This window comes from Cricetulus griseus, chromosome 7 (genome assembly GCF_003668045.3).
Source record: "Cricetulus griseus strain 17A/GY chromosome 7, alternate assembly CriGri-PICRH-1.0, whole genome shotgun sequence".
NCBI lineage: Eukaryota > Metazoa > Chordata > Mammalia > Rodentia > Cricetidae > Cricetulus > Cricetulus griseus.
The window spans coordinates 10,092,539-10,109,687 of record NC_048600.1 but is presented as its reverse complement, the minus strand read 5'-3'; the positions used below and the strand labels follow the sequence as shown (position 1 = coordinate 10,109,687).

The window sequence follows — 17,149 nt, the reverse complement described above, 5'->3', positions numbered from 1 at the left end:
TTGAACATACCAAGAAGAGGATGTGGAGACTAGAGAGAAGTTGGCAATCTGCAAGCTGAGCCAAGAGACCTGGACAGCTATCAGAGGGTAGCAACTCTGCCAACACCTTGCCTGTCTCTAAACCACGACACAGACTTCTCTAAACAACTTGTTTAAACAACTCAGGTGCTTGCTGCTGCAGCCATAGCAAACTAATATACTCTCTTTCTTTGGGGAGGGGGGAGTCTCCTTTAACCTACTTTGGTTCTTGATTGCTCAGAGAGATGCTAGAGAAGTTGTTCAGAAAGATAGTGGGCAGGTAGACAAGAGTAGCAGGAGTCAAGCAAGTAATTCTGCAAGGATCAGGACACACATTAGCAAAATCAATGGCTAGGGTTGTGAACACTCAGGGTCTTGGCCCCCACTTTAGTGTGCCCAGAGAGCAAAGGGAATTCTGTCTCCCTAGCAAACCCAGAGAGCAGGTCAGAAATCCAGAGTTTGCCATTGCTATGACAATATGCTGTTCCTGGAATGCTGGTCTAATTCTGGAAATGCTTCCTCCCTGATTATGTACATAAGAAGAACACCCATCCCAAGACTCTCTCTTGGGACAGACTGACAGCTTCAGTGCCATCTTTGCCCATGCCTTGCTCCACTCCTCTGAAGTATTTTCACAGGCTACACTCTCTCCACACCCAAAACCTGCTCCATGCACTGGCATAAAAGAGCATAGTGCTCAGCCTGGTGTGGGGAGCAGGTAGCTCCTTTCCCTTTTGGGAAAAGGACACTGTCCTAAGTATCATCTGGTTCTCTCTCTCTGTCTCTCTCTCTCTCTGTCTCTGTCTCTCTCTGTCTCTCTCTCTGTCTCTCTCTCTCTCTCTCTCTCTCTCTCTCTCTCTCTCTCTCTCTCAGATTCAGTCCAGATTATGAAGGATGAGGAAGGAAAGATGAGTTAGGAGATACATGAGACACAAGCATCTCTGAGTCTAGACACACCTGTCTAGACCACAACCATTCATCTCTTTGGTACCCCCCAGTTTTTATTTCAACTTAAGTCAACTCATTAAAATGATCCAACATCTACAATGATGGAGGTATCAGAGACACAGGCACTCTTGAATAATCTTGGGTAATTAAAGTGACTGGATGGAGAAATTCCAGTCTACTGTCCTTGTCTGTAGTTCTTCAAGCACTCCAGATATCCCAGCTCCCTGCTGAGGCAGAACTGTTTGAGTCTGGAGCTTCCCAAGAGGCCTTGGATGAGCTTGCAAACCAGTCTCAAGTATAACATCAAGGCCATATCTTTATGCTGAGACCGCAGGCTCCTCTGTAGGATAGAAACTATGCTCTATTCTATGCCAGAACCTCTCCAATGGCAGTGAACTCCAGGAAGACAGCTTGCTAGCATAGGTGACAATGGAATGGAAAAAGAGGATGTGCGGCATGCCAGAATCATCTACACAATGGCCAGTTAGCTCATTTCAAGCCACCAAGTTCACACAGAACAAGCACAGATGTGTCACCACATAGCAGTGGTCATGTCTTCATTCCACTTTATAGTGACAGGGCTCATGGCCTCCATATATCCTCTCTGAGATGAACCCTGACAACCAAAACCCTGGACCCATGGGCTCTAGGAAGCATTTCTTCCCTCACCAGAGGCCCAAATGTGATGACCTTGGACCCTTACATGTTAGCTGTCAAGAGGCATAAAAGTCATCATGGCTTGAAGGTGTGAAGGTGGGGAGTTTTGGTTACCATTCCACAGCACAGGTCTCTAGAGGTCCCATTTCCATACCCAGAAGTCTCCATAATATGGAAACTTTCCAGAATAAGGGGAAAAAAGATTCCCTGGCCCAGGGTTTACGTTCCCACTTTCCCACACTTTTGGACACTCAGTACTGACCTTTCTGAACCATGGGATAGCAGGGAGGATAGCTGAATCCACCCACCCCCTACTGCAGCAGCCCTTTGTACTCACCGGATGGGCTCAGTGGGGTCCAGGCGCAAAGCCTTCTGCTCTGGGGAAAGCTGCTCCCACTGGAAGTGCAGGCTCCAGTCAAACCCTAAAACAGCATTGGCCCAGCTGATTTGGTTTCTCAAAGAACACTCAGTGCTTTCTTATCCCACTCTTTTTCTAGTTCCTGGGAAAATTTGCTTGATCAACAGTGGGGCTACCAAAGTTCCCTCTAAATTCCCTTCTCCCACTCTAGCCCATGGAGCCTGCCTGAAGCTTCCTGCTAGGCAAAGAAATAAAGAGCAAAGGTTAAAAGCCAAGGCACATGGCACAAGGGTGACAGAATGGGCATTATGGAACAAAAATCACAGGTCTGAGTCTTGGGAAGGAGTAAGCAGGGTGTTTGGTGTAAATGGTCAGAATCACCTAGATGTCAGTGTTGGGTGGAAGTGAACTAGGCTCGTGGCTGAGAGCAGGGGAGGGAGGGTCTCCAGGAGAGGGTGATGTCAATATCAACATAGCAGACCAAGTCAGGCCCCACATAAACCAGGACTCCTAGCTTCCCCTACATCCTAGCATCTAGAGGTGAGCCCCAGATTAAAGCTAGAGCTCTGGAGGCTGGGATGTCTGGCTCATTTCCCCAGCATTTCACTTCACAGTCCCAGGAGAAAGGGCCAGGATGAACTGGATTTTATTGCAAGATATAGACTCAGACATGTCAAACAACTCTCTAGGAGGTCTTCATTTTCTCCACATTAAGATGGGGTTAAAGAGGAAGGGGAGTAAAATGAGGAGGGGGGAGAAGAGGAGGAGAGAGAAAAAGGAGAAACAGGAGGAGGAAGAGAAGTATTAGCTGACTCACCCCCTCTGAGCTCTGAGGCAGACTCAATGTAATTGAAGGTATCCAGGTTGATGATGTCAATCACAGGGCATACGACCCTTGTGTAATCCTGTAAAACAAAGACCTGCATTCAGTTTTCAGGGAACACCTGCTGGCTGGAAGTCAGTGAAAACTTGGTCAACTAGTGATTCTAGCCTAGTCATAAGAAACTGTGAAGGCCCAAAGGGAGCCTGGGGTCCACATTCCTTCATCTGAGACCTAAAGTTGTTGGACAAGTTGATGATGTATAGCAGTTCCCTGCACACACACACACACACACACACACACACACACACACACACACACACACACACACACACATATATCCAGTCCTGAATTCCCACCTAACTAATCAGCCCACTACGCCACTGGCTACTTCCATACACACAATCACTCAGCTCTTCAACAGTGGCTTCACTGTCTTCTACTGACATACTCCTTCCTTCAAGTTCTGATTTCTATTAACAGATCATCCCACATCCTCTTCCCCAGCACTAAATTACAATTTACCCTGTCCATCACCCAGATCAGCTTCTGGTTCTGACCCTGAAGTTCTGAAGGACTCTTCTGAATCCACAATGATTCCTGCCTAGAGAACTACTATGAACTCCTAAGCCCTTCCCCATCTCATTCTTCCTATTCCCTTTCCTTCTGTATATGGCTTCCAGTGCTCTTTCAGCTATACAAATCTGGCCGGGCTACTTAATTGTTCGATACTTTAATCACCTCTAACAGAAGGTGTATTTCTTAACAAAGAATCTAAGGCCATTCAAACCTGCTTCCACATATGAATGAGAACATGAGGTGTTGGTTTGGACAGGACAGAGGCTAGGGGCTGGGGGTGGTGGAGGGAGGACTGATAACAGGCACCAAAATTCAGTTAGAGGAGGCATAAGTCCTACAGTTCTCCAGCACAGTAGAGGGGTTACAGCTTTTAATAATTCATTATATATTTCAAAATGTTAGAAGATTTTGAGTGTTCTCAACACAAAGAAATGATCAATGTTTGAGGTGAGAGAAATGCTAATTACCTTGACTTGATCATTACTTGTTATATACATATATGGAAATATATCCCATACATATGCATAATTATTGTGTCAATTAAAAAAACAGTCATGCACCTTGCTTTCCAGTTTCATCACTTACTTCTTCCTCAGGATACCCTGTTTATTGCCATCAAAGTCATCTGGGCTAGAGATCTGGCTCAGTAGTTAATAGTGCTCCCTAGTCTTCTAAGAGGACTTGGGTTCGGTTCCCAGTGTCCACATTAGGAGGCTTACAACCACCTAAAACTCCGTATCTAGGGGAGGCTTCCATGGGTACCTGAACACATGTGTGAGTGCACATACTCACATACAGATGCACACATACACATCTTAAGGGATATTTTCAAAACAACCAAGCCCAAGCCCCCAGTTCCTGGTAGATAGGACTACCAAGCCTATCAGGTTTGTCCATTGGAGGTGAGTGTGGCACAGGGGTATCAGCCCCAACAATGGTATAAACACAAAGACTCCCATCTTGAGGAAGTTCTCCTTTCTACCCACCACCCTTGGGCCAGTTTAGGCAGGAACTTCTGCCTCACCTTGAAGCCATTTAATTTCCAGGTTCAATCTTTTCCACAAATGAGATTGTCTTCTTCTTTTTAAGCTCCAGAACCACAGAGCACTTGATTCTAAGTTCACAGACTTAATTTGGCCCTGAGCCTCCCACATCCAATTGACTCTGACAGGAGCAAGGTATCTCTGAAAACCAATTGGCCCAGAAGGAAAGGAATGCTTATTGCCAAGGTATCGCTTCCGCTGCAGGGATGCTATGGATGCTTCAGCTGTCAGCACTGCACCTGCCTGAGTACCAAAGTCTCTTTGGAGTTGCTCTCCAGCCTCTGATTTTGTGTATGTGTCAGCATCTACACATATGCTGGAGGATACTCATATCACTTTAACGTTAAAATCAAAACCTCAGGAACATATTCTGTAAGTTCCACCAAGTCTTTAACCTTTCTTCACTAGCTGTGTTTAGGGACCTCTGTAGCTGCACTGATTCCTTCTGTGACCTTTGTACACAAAGGCATGTCTAGTCTGTGCCCAGCTGCTAGGGACAACCTCTAAGCCTTTGGTACACCTTGTTTACAAGACGTCATCGTTTCCCTGGGAATCTTGGGCCACACTAGATAGTCTGTGCCAACACTGTGGTGTATGCTGAGGGGTTTGTCCCATGAAGTTCCAACTTGACCTCTACAGCCACATGGTGACCAAGAAGACCATAAAATTCAGGCTCATCTATGTGACTGATGCCCAGTAAAAGCTCACCAAGGCATAGGTGAGCTTCCCTGGTTGGCAATACCTTCCTTCCCTCCCCTCCCCAGGCTATCATGAATTGCTTCTGGGAGAAGTAAATGTTGTCTATAGAGCCCTTCTGGGAGAGGACCCCTGAATGTGCATGATGGAATTTTGTTCCTGCTGCTGTTAACCTGTTTCCTTTCATGGCAATCAGTGATAAGCACGATGGGCTTGCTTTGCTGACTTGTGGATCCTTGCACTGAGCCCGGGAATGGTCTTGAGGACTCTTAGATGATACTCTTGTTTTGTTTCTCTTTAGTGGAAACAAACTCCCCTTCCCTATTTAAATATCAAACTGAAAAACCAAGTGTAGAACACACGCCTCAGCCACAGCCTCCACATGGGCACTGCACCACAGCTGTGACAGGCTCCCTAAGCGCTGTCCTCCTACTCCTCTGAGGGCTTGTGTCTCAGGACTGTTGTCACACCTTAATTGTGGTATCTGGTCAGTGGAGAATAGATGGGCAGTGAGGGCTGTTTGGAGGCTGAGTGCTATGTGGGGTTATTACCTTGAAAGAGTCTACAGAGGCTTTTATGAGTGAGTCACCAAAACAAGCTCTCTCTATTGGAGGATTGGTGTCAACTCTCTGGTGTGCCCCCAGGCCTAGCCTAGAGCCTGGAAGGCAGTGAGTATTTGATGCATTGTCTAAAAGAGAGAGGCTTTCACTCCCTATACACCCTTGTGTAGGTGGTGACAGGGACCAGATGGATCATTTACGACTTAACAGGATAGCTTTTCAAGCTGGAGCCTCAGTGATGGAGAAAGTCTCAATAATTGTTTTGACCCAAAGTCCACAGAGGTTCCTGCTGTGTGCCCCTAAATGGTATATCCTAAAAGTGAGGTCCAAGTTTGAGCATAAGCAAGGAGCTGGCAAAATCCTAGGAGGATCCTAGAGTATTCCCTATTCCCCATTTCCTCTCCCTACCATGAAAATCCAATCCTGTTTCCCCTACCCTACCCCTATCTTTACTCCCCACCCCCTTACCAGAAGGAAAGAGGCTGAAAGCACTAGGCAGTAGCCACCATTCACTGCTGCTGGCATGCCTCGTTTTCCCACTGGTTCACATAATTAAAGCATTTGTGAATGGGCAATCAAAAACTTCTAGAAGCACTCTCTCAGGTGGTCACCAGAATTCCCGAGTCTTCCTGTGGTGTAGGAATTGTAGGAGGACAAAAATGCTTAAGGAGACTCTACAGTCCAGGAAAAGATGAATTCGATTCAGGGTCTACAAACAGCCGATGGGGCCTCTCAGTTGGCCTAGGGGCAGGTGTGATACGTTTCCCTCCTTAGGAACAAACACTTGACAAGAAGCAACTGAAGCTAAAGAAGTGTCTGTTTGGGCTCTATGTGGCAGGGAAGGCGTGGCATGACATCAGGGGCTGCTGGAGAAGCTGGCGTGTGAGGCTGCTTGCTAATACCTCTGAAGATCAGGAAGCAAAGAGAGGCTAATAGCAAGAGGGGTAGGCTACAGCCCTTAAGACTCACCCTCAGCAGCCTACTTCCTCTGGCTAGAACCCTCTTCCCACTAGTTCCATAACCTCCCCAAACAGCACCACCAACTGGGGACTGGATGTTCAAATGAGCAAGGGGGCAGAGGGTGGAGGATCAGTTAACATCCAAACCAGTCATGTGAGAGAAGCTGGAGGGGGGCCCTTAAGGCGATGCCACTGTGGCGGAGGGGTGCATTTATCGACAGGCCATCTGGATTTCCATTCAGGCTCTGTCATGTAGAATTCTGTATGCCCTAGGTAAACTGGCATGTTCTATGGGATTCTGTTTGTAAACCTGTGATGTGGAGGCAAGTTGCTACTACTTGCAAGATGATCCTGCCTTTTGAATAGAGCTCGTGCTAGGAAGCAAGAGAAGAAAGCTCTTATGAAGGCATTGAAGGCTACATCAACTGCCACTTATATAAATTTGCTGGGTGTTGAAAGGGTTGAGATTCCTTGCAATCTCTTTCCCATCAAAAACATATATAAGGAAGGAGGTGAGAGAAAGAAGACCATGTTAAAAACAAACAAAACAGTGCAGAAACCAACTTGGTGTTTCCAGTATCAAGATTTAGAGGGAATGGAAATTAAGGAGGTGTCACACGGGAAACCAGCTGAAGATGGCCCAAGACAGCTTTTTTCCTCACTTTGTTCTATTTTTGAAAACCCAATCTCCAATTATAGCTTAAAATTTCCATTTCCACTCACAAGATCAGATCACATTCTATGTGGAGACAAGGCAATATACAAAGAAATCCAGAAACACAGCTGGAATGCATACACAGGCCCTATGCCTGCAAGGCTGTCCCCAGGCTGTCCCAGGGCCTGCCCCATAGTATGAAGAGGCAGGGATTTCAGGGTGATCTTAGCAGCCCACAGAGGACTCTCTAGGCTAATCCTGGGGCTCCTCTCACCAATCTCTTCACTGTGAAAGGCTGAGCTTGGAAGGTGATGGGAACCAAGAAGCTAAGCTCCATCATGGGGCCAAATGGCTCTCAGAGGAGCATCTGGCTTTCGGAAGCCAAACTTCCATTTGAGAAAACAAGGAGCACTTTGCCAGTCTGTAGGTAAGGCTGGCTACAGACAGAGAAATGAGACCACCTCTCGGAGAGTTTTCCAAGATGGACTCAGAGCCATCGAGATAGAAAGGGATTTAGACTAATTAAGGCTGAACTCCCTTGAAATACCCTCTAAGACTGTGGTTTTCTACTATAGACTCGCATAAGATTGGCACACATCCCTATTTTCATCATGCACCTCCCACTGTTAGTCTCTAGGCAGCTAGTGAGTCCTAGGGGAAGGCCTGAAAGTCATCTTCCCCAGTGGTGTAGCCACTGATAAGTTGCCTGTGTTCCAATAAATAATCCCCCATGAGTGCTCATACAGGTGACCTTAATTAAATACAGTGAACAACAACAACAACAAAAGACAAAGAAATGCCAGGCGTGGTGGTACAGATCTTTAATCCCAGCACTGAGGAGGCAGATATCGAGGCCAGCCTGATTCATAGTATACAGGGCTACACACACAATAAGACTCTGGAGGGAGGGGGAGGGACAGGGAAAGGAGGAGGGAGAGGGAGAGAGCAGGAGGACAATTGTTGGAGAGAAGAAAGATTTTAGTGGGAGACAGGTAGGGATGAAAGACAGCAATGGGGGATGCACCAAACTTGGTATATAAATGTATGAAATTATCAAAGAATAACAACAACAACTTAAAAAAAGTTCTTTAAGGTTAATCCTATGCAAGAAACATTCAATTCCAGCAACCCTAATCCTTAGTATACATCCCTTAAGAACTTAAGATAGATACATGAATAAAAGCCTGTACATAAATAGTTTTGCCAGCATCATTACTGGTATCCACATGTGGATGAACATAAAAACAAAACATAGCCCAGACTTACCATGGAATGATTGTTTACACAAAAAGAATATTGACATACTACCATATGTGTGGAGTCTAATATATGTTGGGTAAGATACGTCAGGCTCAAAGGGCATCTCATATGATTCTTATTTTATGAAACATACAGAATGGGCAAGTGTCTGGAGACAAAGAAGGTTAGTGGCTGCAGAGGCAAGGAGGGGACAGAGTGAGAGCAGTGGCTTATTGGTGAGAAGTTTCCTTCTGAGGTGGTGAGAATGTTTTATAATTACATTTAGTGAGAGTTACATAGCCTGGAACTGCAGTTTGAAATAGTTAAAATGGTCAGTTTTGCTACATGTCATTTACATGCACGTACATGCACACATACAATGCATCTGCTATTCTGGAGAAAGTGCTTATGGGTAAGGGGGGCAGCAGAATACAAAGCTGGGCAAATACACGATGATTACAACTATACTAAAAGGTGCTCTTTTAAGAGAAAATGATCCTAAGTGGGAAGAAATGACACAATTTTGGTTGATTAGTTTTCATTCTAATGTTCCAGATTTTCCAAAAAGTCTGCAGTAACTGTGGGACACATTTGTGATGGAAAAACGAGAGGTCCCAGCCTCTTCTTTCCCATCTTCTGTTCCTATGCCACAGGGTTTCCATAATACCACACATCTGGCTTTAAGTCTATGTCTCTTTTGTATGCCCTTGGCTGAAGCGGGGAATGTTGCCTCCAACCCCAACTTCTATCCCTAGTATGGTGTCTGTCTCCTACTCCTTTACCTTTCTGTGGGTCTTCAGCCTTGGCCTTCAAACCCTGTTTCCACACTCTAGTTTCTTCTTGGCTTCAGACACAGACTAGCAAGGGGATGACTTTATTAGCCCTTGGCTCCTGAGAGCAATTCACAGGGCACAAAGACCTTTCTGGGGATATAAATGTCCCCATTGGAGGGGGATGCACAGCACCTGAGAGGTACACTAAGCTTTCCTGTGTTTCTTTCTCATGAAAACTCCTTATAGCACAGAGCCTTTCTAATGCTACAGCCATTTAATACAGTTCCTCGCCTATGGTGACCCCCAACCATAACATTTTGTTGCTACTCCATAACTGTAATACTGCTACTGCTATTAATTTGTTTTCTGATGGTCTTAGATGGCCCCCATGAAAGGACTGTTTGACTCCCAAAGGGGTTGAGACCCATAGGTTGAGAATTACTGTCATAGCACTTCTACCCATGGTTACCTAGAATAGGTAACCAGTGCTGATTGTATATAGGAACTGTGTGAGATTTACTAAGTACCAACTAATTTCTTTCACATAGCCTGTTTGAGACTCTTCCCCAAATAGGTGTCTATCGATACCAGCTAATTAACATAGGGGTAGGAATGAGTCTACTTTTCTACTAATGCCACCACCCCAACATGCTATGGCTTCTAAGGGTAGTTTCTAAGCAGTAAGGGCCAATCTACAGCAGTTAAGGTGGTGATGGGGAGGGGACTAATTCCCAACTGCATTTGTCATCTGTTGAGGGAGACTAAGAACTCAGAAGAGGAAAATGGAGGCTAAAGTAGGCTGTGACTGCCTGGAGAGATCCTGGCTGAGCATGCAGATGGGGCAACTTGCAAAGTCTTGAGGAACAGGAAGGTTTGTGGAAAGAAAAATAAGGCGGCCAGGGACAGGAAGAACCTGGTCAGGGACAAGGCATTGGCTGGTACTGGGGAGATGGGTCAGTAAGCAAAGTACCCATTGTACAGGTATGATGACTTGAGTTCAGATCCTGGAATCTATGTAAAAAGCTCGACAAGGCAGCACTGGCCTGTAACTCCAATATCAGTGGGTTGTGATGGATGAGAGTGATGGAGACAGGAAGATTCCTGAAGTTTGTTACAAGTCAGCCTAGACAATGTGATGGAGCTTTAGGCTCCATATAGTTGTGGAATATTATTTTAACTACACAAAGGTGTGTTACATTTGTTTATGCTGCAGAATATTACTTTAATGTGTAAGGGTGTGTTACATTTGTTTATGCTGCAGAATATTACTTTAACTGTGTAAGGGTGTGTTACTTTTGTTTATGCTGCATTTGTTCAATTATGTACAGATGTGTTGCATCTATTTCACATTGCCTGCGTAAAGCATCTGATTGGTCTAATAAAGAGCTTAATGGCCAATAGCTGGGCAGAGAAAGCATCTATGGGGCTGGCAGGCAGAGAGAATATATAGAATGAGGAAGCTGGCCTGGGAAGATGAAGAGAAATGACAGAAGGAGGAGAGAGTGAGGGAGACACTTGGGGCCAGAAGCCAGGCAGCCTTTAGCCAGCTAGACAAAAGAAGCAGTGAAAGTGAGAAATACAGAAGGAAAGAAACATAAAGATCCCTGAGGCAAAAGGTAGAAAGAGAAACAGGTTGATTTAAGATAGAGCTAATCAGAAAGCATTCAAAACTAATAATAAGTCTCCATGTCATGATTTGGGAGCTGCATGGTAGCCTAAAAGAAAAGGATTGGTACAAGAGATCTTGTTTCAGAAAGTCAAGATAGAAAGCAAAAGAGGAAAGAGATTAGATGACTCTACTGTGGGCCTCTTTGTGCCCCTCCCTGTACATGCACACTTCATATTCATATACAATATCTCTCAACACACACACACAGAGAGAGAGAGACAGAGACAGAGAGAGAGAGACAGAGAGAGAGACAGAGAGAGAGACAGAGAGAGAGACAGAGAGAGACAGAGAGAGACAGAGAGAGAGACAGAGAGAGAGACAGAGAGAGAGAGACAGAGAGAGAGAGACAGAGAGAGAGAGACAGAGAGAGAGAACCCTAGCAATGGCAATGACAGAACCAGGAACAGCCCATCTGTGTCATCACAGAAGCCTGGGGAGCCTACAGAAGCTAGGACAAGAATGCAGAGGGGACGAAGGTTTCTGGAAGGGCCTTCAGTGCCAAGGGAAACCCCTCAATGGAAGGGTCAGTTCACAAAAGTATTTCCCCCTTCAGATCCTTCTGAATGATGCTAAGGGTACAAAGTCAGAGAAAACTCAGAGCAAATAGCCCCTATTAGGTGTTGACAACTAGCCCCGTGTGTGAGAGTTCAGTCAACCAGCTTAAGGTCCTTCCTGCAAAGGACAAGTGGCAAGGACTTCTTGGTTCTGTTGAGCAGTTTGACCACTGGGCTCTTCTCTGCACTCAACACTGTTATTATGCAAGCTGGCATTGAGTGGCTATCAGCCAGGGCAGGAGGAAACCATCCCAGCCCAGGCCACAGGCTGTTCTGCTGATTCTGGGGCTATCTATCATCCCTAAAGAATATCAAACCCATCACAAAACAGTCCAGGCACTATTTTCTCATCTGTGAAAGGAGTGTGCTACAAATGCCTGACTCCTGCTTCCCACACTGGGTCTGCAAGTCAGTTGTTTAGGATGAGCTAAACAACTTTCAGGCAGCACCAGTATTTATCATTGAATACCAGGGTCCCCAGTGCACTGTCTGCTCTGCAGATGAGCCAGAGGAATGGGTGAGCTTCTCAGAGAGTACCAAGTAACAAGGAGAACATGATCATGTTTTCTAAAATGGTGACTGGGGCATAGAGAAGAGCAGCACACCAAATCTCAGAGTAATTCAAGGGTAAAAGGAAGGAAGGGGCTTCCACTCTCAGCATCCAGCCTCCTGGCTTGGCCTGGAGATTGCAGGTAAGAGTGACAGATGGGTGGGTGGAAGACATAAGCCCCAGGAACTGGTTATTTCTGCTGCCTCCTCCCTACAGAAGGTATGCGGGAGGACGCTCTCTCCAGAACTTTCTTCTGCCTGATAGATACCATTCTGGGTAGTTTTCTCTGGCCCAGGACACTGAATGCTACATGCTACCTGTGCACAGTTTCCATTTAAGACTTGTTGCTGTAGGCAACAGTGTAATGAAACAAACAACCCAGACCTTGCTGCACCACTGACTGTATGCAGAGTGAGCCACTATGCTTTAGTCCTTCATTTATAAAGTGGGGACAACAATCTGTCCCACCCAGATCCCTAAGTGAAGTCACAAGTTTTCAGGCCCTGGAAAGAAGAGGGAGGCAGGGACCCCAGCTCCATTTCTCAGCCTGACTCACCTCTTTGACCCTGTGTAACAGAGGCTGCAGCCAATCCCTGTTCACCTCACAGTGGCTGTCTAGGAATGTCAGAGTGGTGCCTTGGGCAATGTCAGCACCCCGCATCCGGGACCGGACCAGACCTGTACCAGGGACAAAGGGCCAGGTGGGTACCACTGTTGCTTCAGTGACCAGCAAGACCATGCAAGAGTCTTTCAGTATTCCCTCGAACACCCAAATGCATACACCCACCATACCCCACTCTCCACTCCCACCAGCCTTGCCCCATGGTATAGCCTACCTTGCCGCTCATTGTTGCGCAAACACTTCACCTTGGGCAGTTTGATGAGCTGCTTGCAGTCCTCAGCTGCAAAGACAAAGGTCATGCATAGTGAGCACCTGGGGTGTGACTGTGTATGAGCAAATTAGAAGCATCAGGAAGGTAGATCTACTTGCTATCACCATCCTGACTGCAGAGCCTGGTCCTGAGTCCAGGGTGTTCCTAGGTCATGGAAGGGGCTGAGGGTCACTGAGTGAAGTGATCACAACTGGGCCCATTTGGAACATGTCAGCACAGAGTGGTACATGAAAGCTTTCAAGAAAATGTCCTAGTGTGTAACCCTGGTCTGTTCACACTGGGGTCATCTTCATTGGATTAATTCAGAGTCTCTCAGTGCACTGAGTCTAGTTAAAAATGCCAGAAAGCCACCAATAGGAGAAAACAACTTTGGATGTTGCTTTTAGAGCAGGGAGGCCATCTTTAAGAAGAAATCAGCCAACAGATTTTTATCATCACAACAGAGCTTATCATGGGAGAATGTTCCAGTCTAATGAACAATGTGACAGGGTGGGTATGAGACCCGCTGCCCTTTGATCACTTGCCCTAATCGTACTAGGACTATTCTGTCACCCTACCATTTCCAGTCTTACCTGACTGGTAGCCCCAACCTTTGGTTCTGTTTATAGACCTTGGCCTTTCTGCTTAGCGCTGGACTCTAACAAGCAACAGAAGAGACTTTTTCAGGCTTCCCCTGGCAAGGTCTTATTCTTAAGAGCTCTGAATGTGCCAATACACTTGGCCTCTATATAAATTCTATATATGACTGTAGTAGTCTCTATTATATAGGTGAGGGAGCTTACTTAAAGCTAAGAGCTTGCTTGAGGCAGATGACTAAGGAGTGAAGAAGTCTCAGATCTAGGGTTTGAGTCCAGGCTGTTGTGGCTCCTTTTAAACCCTAGGTTATCCTGTTCCTAGGGGCTTTACAGCACTTCCTTCTGCTCGAGTACCTGGTGACCCCCCAAAGGACTGTAACCCCATTCCAAGCTAGCAGAGGTCTTGGTACCCAAAGCCTCATACATAGCTCACTTTTTCATGAGGAATCAAAAGTCTCTGTCCTTGTGAGTGTTTCTAGTGCTTATGCAGCAGGTGTCAGTGTGTGAGCAATCCCTGTGTCCAGTTCACAACATCAAGCTGAATGGGGTGGAGGATGCTTTCCTGATACTTGTGGTCGCTGTCCCCTGGTGTCACCTATCTGGATCACCACCAGGAAAAGACTGTCCCATCTGAGTATGGTTGACTGATAGGACTCTAAAGTGAGAAATTACCAATATGGAACCAAGTAGAAATATAAAGGTATTTAATAGGGAAAAGCCTTACTTACAGAGCAACCTAGCCAGCCGGAGCAGCAGCAGTCTGTACAGCAAGACGAAAAGTGAAACCGAAAGTGAAACCCAGACACCTGAAAGTCTCACTCTACATCACCCTGACCATGCCCTCTTAGGCATGGTCAGACACACCTGCAGCCAGCCCCTAACTAGGCGTGGCTACAGCTTCCCCCTACAGGACTGCATCCAGGACAATGGCTGTTAGAAGAGGGGGTTGGCACTGCTAATACTTGCATTCTACTAATTATTCTGTAATTATTGTGACTTTCCAACTTAAACAGATGTCTAGAGACAGTGTCATGTTTTACTTGGGAAAATGGACCAGGGGAATAAATCTGGACAGCACCTGGGTTCTTTTATGAAATAACTTAGGAAATACGAGGCAGGGAATGGTGATAACCAGTGTGTGGGAAGGTTCAAAGGCTCACACTATCATAAATGTGTGTTAGGATGAATGTTCCATGGAGATCTCAGTGTCGAGGCCTGCCAGATCCCTAGGGAATGAGAGGGAGGAAACATGGCAGCCTGAGTTCGGATTGGTACATTAGTGCAGCATCAAGATCGGAAGTCTCTGACAGAGCTCCGGGTTAGAATGATAGTTCTCTGAATGTGTGGTCTCTTCTCATGTCCAGGAATGTAGGTTAGGAGCTAATGACACTGATGCCACATGTGTCCATCCACACATGTACACTCACTTGCCAACTATCCCAGACAGGGATCTAAGAAATTTAGCTAATTTGGTTCTCAAAAACTTAACAGCAGAGAACTCCAATATCCCAACTTTTTTTCTCAAATGAAAAGGTTTATCACCTTTTTATGCACAGGCATAGACATTCAGTCTTCCATGCCTGCTACCCAACTTGGCTTTCTTTCACCTCCAGGGTATCAGTGGGTTCTCCTCCACTCATACACAGTGGCTGGGACCAGACATTTGTACCTCAGTTGCCAATAATCAGTGTTACTTACGGTCATTGCTGAAGTCATCCACTAATATGATTTCCTGGATCAGATGTGTAGGGGTGCGGTTTAACACACTGTGGCAAAAAGAAATTATGGCATCAACTCCAGTTTTAAATATCATTGCATAGGAGTAATGAAGATTCAGGGGACACCAAAAGAGTTTTCCAATCATCCCACTCATCAGGGGCCACTGAGGATATAATTCTGCCTTCTCCATCACAGTAAATGATATACTGCCCAGTGACCCACCCACATAGAAACCCAGGTGGTACCAACAACAACCCTCCCTCTCCATATAATAGTTCTATCTGGATGTTTCACTTACCTTGTCTATTTCTGTCCTGGTTCACCCCCATTGCCTGTTGCATGCATGCATGCATGTGTAGATAAGGTCTTACTGTGTAGCCCATACTGTTTTTGAACCGTGGATTTTCCTTCTGTCCCCTCTCAAGTACAGGGCATTCCCCACAATCCCTCACTTTGTTCACTTTTATTTGGTTCACCACTGCAGCCTGCACCTGTCCCAGCTCATCTCAGCCCTGGACTATTTTCCTTGTGGTTTTCAAGTGACCTTTTGGACACATACATCCAATAGTGTGGACTTCCATGTGGCCACAGATAAATTGATAAAATCCAATTGTGCCTCCCCACTACCCATACTCCAAACCCTCTCCCATCACTGAGCTGTCTATGCTGCCCACAGCTATTCATGCCCAGTGCTGCCACCTGAATTTCTTCTACTTATTCACCATTGAGAGCCTCTTCTAGGACTTGAAATGGCCCTAAGCTGCCCACAAGGACCAGTTCAAATGTCACTTCCTCTCTAACAGCTTTCCAATCTACTTAGGGAGAATTAATTGTTTCCTCCCCTGGGAAACTTTAGCAGTTTTCAGCTGAAGCTTCTTACAGCATTTATCACTTCCTGACACTGGCAGCTGGTTTTACACCTCACCGGGCAAGCTCTTGCCCCTGTAACCCTGATGCCACACAGAAGCCATGGTGAGAGAGGAAACACTCTAAAGAGAGACTGTGACTCTCCCTCCAGCTATCAGAATCACTGAATCAGTGTGTTTAACAGACATGGAGAATCCCAGCTTCAAGCTGACCTCCAAATTAAGAATATAAATGGCTTCTGCCCTACACCTATTAAATGAATGGAACTAGGGACAAAGAACTCTGTCAGGCCAGAGTAAACTTGTAGCTTCACATGCACAGTCCATAAAATCCCTGAGTTCTTTTTTCTTTCAGATATGGGAGACCATTATGTATGTGTATGTGTTTGCATGAGTACATGTTTGCATGCATGTGTGTGTGTGTGAGTGTATGTGTATGTATGTATGAATATGAAAGTCGAGGACAGAGTTCATTGTTGGGTATTGTGGTGGTTTGAATGAAAATGGTCCCATAGGCTCATAGAGAGTGGCACTATTAGGAGGTGTGGTCTTGTTGGTGGAAGTGTGTCACTGGGGGTGAGCTTTGAGGTTTCAAATGCTCAAGCCAAGCCCAGTGTCACACTCTCTTCCTGCTGCCTGAGGATCTGGATGTAGAACTCTAAGATACTTCTCCAGTACCTGTATGCGTGCCTGCATGCCATGATGCTTCCTGCCATGGCAATGAACTAAACTTCTGAACGTAAGCCAGTCCCAATTAATTGTGCACTTTTATAAGCCTTGCCACGGTCAAGGTGTCTCTTCACAGCAATAGAAACCCTAACTAAGGTATTGCCTTTAACTATTCTCACTTTATTTTTGAAGCCCAGGTCTCTTACTGGACATGGAACTCACCAATTTGCCTAGACTTCTGGCCAGCAATTCCCCAAGGGTCCTCTTGTTTCCATCTCCCAACACTGGGATTATAGGAGTACATGCAACCATACCTGGCTTTTTTCATGTGTGCTGGGGAACTGAACTC

General features: G+C 45.9%; 1 protein-coding gene across 1 annotated transcript in view; it reads right to left on the bottom strand.

Annotated features, from left to right (window-relative positions):
- Galnt14 (polypeptide N-acetylgalactosaminyltransferase 14) overlaps positions 1 to 17,149 on the bottom strand; it is a 181,294-nt gene that overhangs the window by 29,170 nt on the left and 134,975 nt on the right. The window contains exons 4-8 of the mRNA XM_035447824.1: positions 15,245 to 15,312; positions 12,915 to 12,980; positions 12,635 to 12,756; positions 2,799 to 2,886; positions 1,961 to 2,045 (exon numbers count right to left, since the gene is read on the bottom strand). Of these exons, the coding sequence (XP_035303715.1) occupies positions 1,961 to 2,045; positions 2,799 to 2,886; positions 12,635 to 12,756; positions 12,915 to 12,980; positions 15,245 to 15,312 (429 nt within the window). The remainder of the gene's footprint in view (positions 1 to 1,960; positions 2,046 to 2,798; positions 2,887 to 12,634; positions 12,757 to 12,914; positions 12,981 to 15,244; positions 15,313 to 17,149) is intronic.